Below are 8,340 nucleotides of genomic sequence, written 5' to 3'. Positions count from 1 at the left end.
GAATAATTGTATTTTTCAAACCATAGAGACTACATTATAATTTTTTTGGTATAATATTTTAGTATCTCTCTTTTGACCTCTGTGTTTTCTTGTTGATTTAACAAAAAAGGTGCAAAAATTTAAAAAAAAAGAATCTAATAGTGTAACAGAAATAAAATATAAGGATAAATTAATATTTTTGAAAAAAAATAGGGACGAACTAATTGTATTTCTTGTACCGTAATTTCCCTTGTAAATATAATGAAAAAAGAAACATTAAGTATTTTGAAATTAGATCCCATAAACTGCATAGCATGTTGACTTATCTCTCAAATAAATCTCTATCAGTTTCCCAACATAAAGATTAACATATTAATACTGTGATTTTCGAAGATTTTGATATCGTTTTTTAAATAAGCTTGAATATGTAAATTTTTTATGCGTTAAAATTTTAAAAAATATTATTCTTTCATTATTGAGATTATTAAATAATTAATCAAAATATTAATTTAATAAATTAATATCTAAAACTTTAATTTATAAAGTTTATTGTATAGATATTAGTTAAGTAGCTACTAATTCAAAAAGTTAAAGTTATTTTTGCTTTAAAAAATAATGAAAATATTTTAAAGCATGTTTGAATTGGTTTTTTTTTTTTAATCAAAAATGGAATGGAATATATTACTGGCAATCAGAAAGCATAGCTTGCAAAATGAAACTAGGGGGATGGACACTCCATTCACTCACATCTGACAAGGAACCGTAGCCCCAGCATACAAATGAGCCACCGCATTCGCAGATCGACGCACACAACTAAACTAAACATCTGCAATCTCTCGCAATAGAGATTTACACACATCAATAATTAAACCAAAAGATGAATAATCTGAATAGATAGTATTTTTCATGGCTTGTATGACTCAAAGGGCATCAGACTCCACGGTGACCCTTGTCCACCCTTTAGACAAAACCCAGCCTCAAAGCCTCCTTGATACCCACCGCTTCAGCCTCCTTAGCAGAATAGGAGCCCTAGAAGACAACATTAGCAGCTTGAAGAAAAACACCTTGACTATCACGCACCACAAACCCGACCTCGAACTGATGTTTTGGCAAATTGGTAGCTACATCAACATTGACTTTGTACCAGCCAAGAGGAGGACACTTCCAGGACATAACCGTGGTCGATAAAACAGAAGCAGCTTGAGTTGGATCGACCTCAGCACGTTGATGCACCGATTTTCAGTCCGAGAAAAGACGAGAGATCCGAAACCAAGCTTGCAGTGGACTGAACACTCTCTGCTGCCACAACTTATCATTCTAACACAACCAGACACCCCAGCATATGAAAAAACCCAAAGCAACGTCCAACACACCATAGCTCGACATGAAAGTCGTAGCCCACTCAAGAAACAAATTAACAGGCGGATTATACCAACCCAAAGGAGAGGCCTGCCAGACTGCCTTCGCAAAGGGCATCTAATAAGAATATGAAGCACAGTTTCTGAATCACCATGGCACAACGGGCAAACATCCAAAACAGGAACATTTCGGGTTATAAGCTGTGAAAGACTTGGAATAATATTATTATAAGCTCGCCAAAAGAAGTTGCGGATTTTGGGAGGGATACGAACTCTCCATATTTTCCTCCAAGTGGAGCAGGTCTGGGATGGTCGAAGAAGATTCACATTCCAAGTAAGTGCCGATATGCACTTTTAACCGAATACATACCTTTCTCCTCAAGCTTCCAACAAAGGTGATCTCGCAAAACCGTACTCACAAGACAGAATAAGCTCCTGATCCCGAGCATTGAAAATAGAGGAAATGAGAGGCAGGTTCCCGAGCATGTTTGAATTGTTAATTTTTAATTGATAAGAAAAATTAATAATTAGTTATTACATTAAGTTTTTCCTTAGAATATATAATTTTACATATATTTAATTTTAATTATAAGATTAAAAAAAGATTATATCATTCACATTTGAGTAATGTAAATTTAAGTATATTTTAGTGATAAACACATACAGTTTCAGACTTTGAATTATGTTTGATTTTTCTATTTTCTTAGTGCTAAAACAAAAAATATATCACATTATTAATGTGTATATATATATATATATATATATATATATATATATATATATATATATATATATATATAATAAAATAATTAACTAAAACAAAATTTACTTGATGTATTAAATGATATCATCAAAAGTATTGTGTTGACCTACCATATATTTTTAATATATTTGGTATTTGGTGAGAATTGGTTTGAAAAATAATTCTACGTACATATATAATTATATTTTCGCTTTTTTTACAGAAAATTATTTATGAATATATATTTAAGGACCTCATAGTTAATTTAACTATAATTTAAAAATTAATTCCTCTGTCAATTGAAATTAAAAGAAGCTATTGTGGATGAAATTAACGTGTTATTGGAATCATAAGTAAATTTCATATTTAAAAGTCATATGGATAATCTTGTAATAATAATAAAAAATATGTATATATTCATCCACCCTTTATTTAAAGTTGAAAAAAAAAAGTTGGAAAAGGCGAAATTTACCTGTCTATAGCTCTCTCTTTTCTCTCTAATTTTCTAACTGTAGTTTTAGTTTGAAGCCGCCGCTGTTTATCAATGATAACCCCTACCTTCTCCTTTTTAATATATTTTTCGCTTTACATTCTTTTGCTTTTAATCTTCTTTTGCTTTAATGAACTCAGATCTGTTTTTTCTTATAACATATCTGTCTTTTTCGTTTTCTTATTGTTGGTTATCTCCATATTTGGAGTTTTTTTGTTCCTTCTTTATGAAGATTTATTACTAAACAAAACTATGATATTTGATTTTATTTGGCCAGAAACTTTAGATCTTAATTTGCAGTTATGGATCTTTAATCGATAAAGTCTGATAGTGTAGCCTGTTTTTCCATTGATGCTATTGATGCACAGTGGCAGAAACTCATTTGTATTCGTCATATGTTGTAAATTATTGAAAAAACAATTCAGTTATAGAAGATTTAGGGGAGTTATCATTTTAACGTCTAAATCAATTAACGGATTAGTTGTTACTATGAACATATATATATATGTTGTCAAGATCCACTCTAATCAGAAAGATCTAATATTATATTTTTTAGTTTTAGTTTCATTGAAAAGGATATGAATGCTTTTGTTTCGTTAAAAGATCAACTAACTTTATTAGCTACAAATAGTAAAGTTCTATATCTAGTTTATACGATTATTTGTAATTCTTGATATTATTATTTATGAATTAAATTTTAAAAAAAATAAGTTGAAAAAAAAAAAGGCACAAAATTGGTTCCTGTAAAGCCCATGGACATAATATCGGCCCTAATTTGTATCAACATTGATATGGAGTTTCACGCCCAAGAAAGTTTCTACGAAAAACAGACACAGACAGAGAGGGAGTCAAGAGTCACAGATGGAGAGTAGCAGTGCAAGTGATGCTCAAATGGTCCTTCAAAACCCTAACAATGGAGTAACAATTCGAACGAATAAGAAAGAAGAGAAGCCAGAGGTGGTGGTTATAATGGGTCCCACTGGTTCAGGCAAATCAAAATTGGCCATTGATTTAGCAACCAACTTCCCCATTGAAATCATCAATGCTGATTCGATGCAGGTCTACCATAGCCTAGATGTTCTCACCAATAAGGTTCCCTTCCATGACCAAAAGGGTATAATTTCTCTCTCTCGCTCTCTCCCGTAGTTATGCTATATTTATTTGTTTTTGTGATTTTGTGGGTGCACTTATGTGTCTTGTAGGAGTTCCTCACCATTTGCTTGGGAATATAAGCCCAAACGTTGAATTCACAGCAAAGGAATTCCGGGATTCTGCTATTCCTGTGAGTTGTCTTTAGCTCAGGTTTTCTGTTCTTTCAATTGATTGAATTGAAGATTTTTTTTTTCTCTTGCATTAATGTTTGTTGAGTTGGCATCTTTTACTCTTATCAAGCGAACAATGAGATTTGATAGTTGTTGATCCTTTTTTTTTTTGTTCGATTTTCAGATTATTAATGAAATATGGTCACGCAACTGCTTGCCGGTCATTGTTGGGGGTACCAATTACTATATTCAGGTGGGAACTCTTACTTTGTGCATAAAGGTTAAAACTTTTATTTTTATTTATATCTCTATATCTGTATAATGAGAAGAAGTTTTCTGAGCAAACTGAAAATCCAGATGTTTCCTTTAGTACATTTGTGCAGCAGAATGTTAAGTCTTGGTTCTGTTACGCTGCATTCCTTATGTATTGCCTGTTTTTGTCTGTTCATTGCTTTCAGGCTCTGGTGAGTCCATTCCTCCTAGATGATAATTTGGAAGATTTGGATGAAAGCTTTCAGAATCAGCCCCTTGGTATACAGCAAATCCATTGCTTTACAATTTGCATTGACAACTTCAGTATTATTAATTTACAATATTCCCTATGGTTTTCAGGAGATGAACAGAGTGATGAGACGCCTGAGTATGGTGGAAATGGTGCCAATAGATATGATTATCTTAAAAATCTTGATCCTGTTGCAGCTAACAGAATTCATCCAAATAATCATAGAAAAGTAGGCTTCAAAACTCCCTACTTGTCACTTTTCAGTCCTTGAAATATTTGTAAAGTTGCATGTTTTTTTCTACTTTTTCCACTAGATTTAATATTGTGATGATTATAAGAAAAAATTCTTACTGTTTCTGCCTGCATCATTTTGCTTACTTCTGCCATTCATGGACTGGAAGTCTTCTCATGGCCTGAGGGACTAGTGAATTTCTTGTAACTGTTGAGTGTGGCTTTATTTTTCATTTTTCCTACCTCATCTACTAATTAGACTGGCGTTTGGCTTGAGACCCGAGGATTTACCTGAGTTTGGCCTATGATGTTTGATGTTAGGCTAGGCTAGTTTCATCACTAGCGGCAGTTTGCTTTATTATATTGACTGTATATCTTTGGATCTGATGTTTAAAATATATCTATGCTTTCTTTTGGTTCATGTTTACTTTAACACAATTTTCATGGACATCTATATAAATCTATATGACTAAAAGAAAATATTGTTGACATTGCTCTCATTTACATAATTTGATTATTTTACCACAAGTAAACACTTACGGTTTTGTGGCTTTATCCTGAGTTCCTGATGGCATTTTAAGTGGGGCTTGTTCAAATAAGCAACTGTCCTTGATTTGTTTTCCGCTCCACTAATCGCTGTGCAACATCTTTCAATAATTTATGCATTTGTATGTATAATTTCAGGGAAAATCCATATGCTTTAGATCCCTGAATTTGGTTCTGTTTTGCAGATCAATCAGTACCTTAATTTGTATTCTCGCTCGGGTATTCTCCCTAGCAAACTTTATCAGGGAAAGGCCGCAGAGGTTGGTATATTTATCCATGTAATATATGAGCTTCAGTGTGTATTATTTTTGTGAAACTGTCTTGTATAAAAAGAGTGCTTTATATATTATTAAGAGTTAATAATTTTCTTATTTTTTTAGCATTGTTGTTGACAAAATCATTATCTTGAATATGTTGATTAAAGGCCATTGAATATTTTGTTTCAAGGTAAATTTGACATTTCTTTAGTTCTTAAACTTCAAAACAGTTGAGCAACATGAATTTTTTGCAGGATTTAAGAGGGTGCCTTTTGAAAAAGTAGTTTCCAACATCAATGAAAAATAGCCTGTTAGTAATTCGTTTTAAGGCCTTGGTCATTCTGTATGCCATTCAACTTTGCTTGATGCCTAAAATTTTATGGCATTAAATTTGCAGATTGAACAAATTTGAAATGTAATATATGATAAGTACATAATTGGCTGCTTAATTCTGCATCTCCTGATGGCCATTTTTGGACTGAACTGCAAATAGTAATATTTTCTCTGGAGAGATGAATCTGAGTTTACCTTACATGCTCATGAATTTTCTAACATCATGCATGTGGCAGGGCAGAACTGGGGTCGCATTGATGATTGTAGATTCAATTGTTGTTTTATTTGTGTTGATGCTGCAATACCCGTGCTGGATCAGTACGTGGGGCAAAGAGTAGATTGCATGATTGATGCTGGATTGCTCGGTGAAGTTTATGATATTTACAATCCTAATGCGGATTATACCCGAGGCTTACGACAAGCCATTGGTGTACGGGAATTTGAGGATTTTCTGGGAGTTTACCGTTTGGAAGGCAGGAATTGTAGTCCAAATGATTCTACTGATGAATCTCTCTTCATGGTATCAGCAAACAAGGAGAAGATGCTGAAGGATAATATTAGAGAGATTCTCTGTTCCTCTGATGATAATGAACTGAAAATTCTTCTAGTTGAAGCTATTGACAAAGTAAAATTAAATACCAGAAGACTTATTCGTCGTCAAGTAAGTTTGTGTTATCACACCTAACATGTTTTTTAGATATGCATTTGAGAGATATTTGTGTGTGTGTGTGTGCGTGCGTGTATAATATTTATGGTCCATGTCGCCCCTTGATATGTGTCAATATTTCCAACTGATATAATTCTTGGAAATTTTCATCTTTGTAATGCTAATTTCTTTTGTTTGTTCCTAACCCAAATTTTCTCAGCACAATGAAAAATTTATGAACTAATCATGTCATTGTTTTTATTATTTTCTGTGCACAAATTTGTCTGCCATGAATTATTTAGAATCTATGACTTAGTCTCTGGGAAAATACTAGTTCTAATTTATCTCAAACATTGATCCACTCTGAAATACGTTTTTCTGTGCTGATTAATCCTCTATTTTGAATTTCTCTGTATAGAGAGCAGTTGCTGCTGATATTTCAGCTTATGATCAATATGGAAGCTTTATGATGGGAATTGTTTTTGTTTTGCAGAAAAGAAGGCTTACACGGCTCCGAACATTGTTTGGCTGGAATATACATTATGTTAATGCAACAGAATCCATATCAAGTAGAAAATTTCTCTGCCTATTTTTGTCTAATCTAAAGTACTAATCTAAATTAGTCTTTTTTAGCTGTTGAAAAATATTTTCAAGACACTCTCCTGAGTAAGATAGGATGATTATATGTTCCAGGCAAATCAGATGAATCATGGTCTGCAGAAGTAGTTGGACCTGCAGTGGAAATTATCAGATCCTTTTTAAGTGAGGATGGGAGCTCAGTGTCTGATTTTAGGGCAAATGATGGTGCTGGAATGGGATCAATTGGAAGAAACTTGTGGACCCAGTATGTGTGCAAGGTGAGTTTTGCTTGATGTACTTTGGGCAAATACCTGTTCTGCTTTTTGACATTTTGTTTCCTTCTGCTGCTTAAATTGGCTGGTAACTTATTTTTGACATTTTGACTTCTTTTGCTCTAACACTGGTGTCTACATATGATTTACCTATTGGTAGGCTTGTGGGGATAGGGTTCTTAGAGGAGCTCATGAGTGGGAGCAGCACAAACTAGGCCGTGGGCATCGGAAACGAGTTTCTAAGTTTCGGAAGGTTCAAAGGCAAGGTTCTTCTTTGGTGGATCAGGACATTCTAACCATAGTTAGCAACCAAGTTTCAGGATCATAGAACTTACTGGTTATGAGCTGGAATGATATGAACAACTCCCATTCGAGATTTCTTTATGGCGGGCAAGGACATTCTGGCCGTAGTTAACAACCAAGTTTCAGGATGCAAGGACATTCTGACCTTAGTTAACAACCAAGTTTCAGGACCAAGAACTCTCTGGTTATGAGCTGGAATGATATGAACGACTCTCATTCAAGATTTCTTTATGGTGGGCAAGGACATTCTGACTGTAGTTAGCAACCGAGTTTCAGGATCATAGAACTCTCTGGTTATGAGCTGGAATAACGTGGACGACCTCCATTAAAGATTTCTTTGTAAGGTATCATGCTAAAAGGCAACTGGGAATGTACCAACATTTGTTACATCTTTCCTTGTTTCTTGAAAACGGTTGACTTGGATTCTTGAATGAGGGTTGTGTTAGGACCTAATTGCGTACAGAAAAGGCTTAGTTGTAATAAGGAAAAGCATCATTGGATTTGATTCTAATTGTGAGATTGCTTATGTGACGATTGTGCTTACGACTCGAGCATGCAATTTGTGATATAAATAATGAACGTGTATTGTTGATGTCATAAATGATTTTTGGCCTAATATGTCAAATTACCTTGAATTTTGCAGTTTTTTGTATTTTATTTTATTTTGACTTTTTGTTTTTTATCAATTTTATTTCAATTTTTGACCTTTTGTAACAATACAACCTCAATTACTATTAAGAATTGTAAGTGAAAATTTATGTTCAACCTTTTTTAAATCAAGACTTATACACTTTTAAAAAATAAAAATTAAAAAGAATTCCATTAGTGTTATCTAATTAA

At 33.3% G+C, this 8,340-nt stretch overlaps 1 protein-coding gene across 3 annotated transcripts; it reads left to right on the top strand.

Annotated features, from left to right (window-relative positions):
• The first annotated feature begins 3,358 nt into the window (after positions 1-3,358).
• On the top strand, positions 3,359-8,101 carry IPT2 (tRNAisopentenyltransferase 2). Of its 3 annotated transcripts, XM_089716492.1 has the most exons (11): positions 3,359-3,683; positions 3,772-3,851; positions 4,016-4,084; positions 4,290-4,362; positions 4,444-4,562; positions 5,296-5,370; positions 5,942-6,065; positions 6,228-6,361; positions 6,840-6,915; positions 7,040-7,203; positions 7,358-8,101. In XM_089716492.1, exons 1-11 carry the CDS (start codon positions 3,431-3,433, stop codon positions 7,523-7,525), a joined length of 1,335 nt encoding a protein of 444 aa, XP_089572618.1. In that variant the 5' UTR covers positions 3,359-3,430; the 3' UTR covers positions 7,526-8,101. The 3 variants fall into 3 exon arrangements, with proteins under 3 accessions (XP_089572618.1, XP_089572612.1, XP_089572614.1); XM_089716488.1 differs by having other exon boundaries at positions 3,360-3,683; positions 5,942-6,361; XM_089716486.1 differs by having other exon boundaries at positions 4,290-4,562; positions 5,942-6,361.
• The last annotated feature ends 239 nt before the right edge of the window (positions 8,102-8,340 follow it).

The sequence above is a fragment of the Jatropha curcas genome, chromosome 1 (genome assembly GCF_041381405.1).
Source record: "Jatropha curcas cultivar XTBG-Jc1 chromosome 1, XTBG_Jcur_1.0, whole genome shotgun sequence".
Taxonomy (NCBI): Eukaryota; Viridiplantae; Streptophyta; class Magnoliopsida; order Malpighiales; family Euphorbiaceae; genus Jatropha; species Jatropha curcas.
The sequence above is the reverse complement of the archived record's forward strand: the minus strand, read 5'-3'. Positions and strand labels throughout refer to the sequence as shown.

Coding starts and splice junctions, on each gene's coding strand:
- IPT2 (XM_089716486.1), top strand. CDS start 3,431: ATGGAGAGTAGCAGTGCAAGTGATGCTCAAATGGTCCTTCAAAACCCT. Junction 3,852..4,015: donor TCCGGGATTCTGCTATTCCT/GTGAGTTGTCTT, acceptor TTCGATTTTCAG/ATTATTAATGAAATATGGTC. Junction 6,362..6,839: donor GAAGACTTATTCGTCGTCAA/GTAAGTTTGTGT, acceptor TTTGTTTTGCAG/AAAAGAAGGCTTACACGGCT.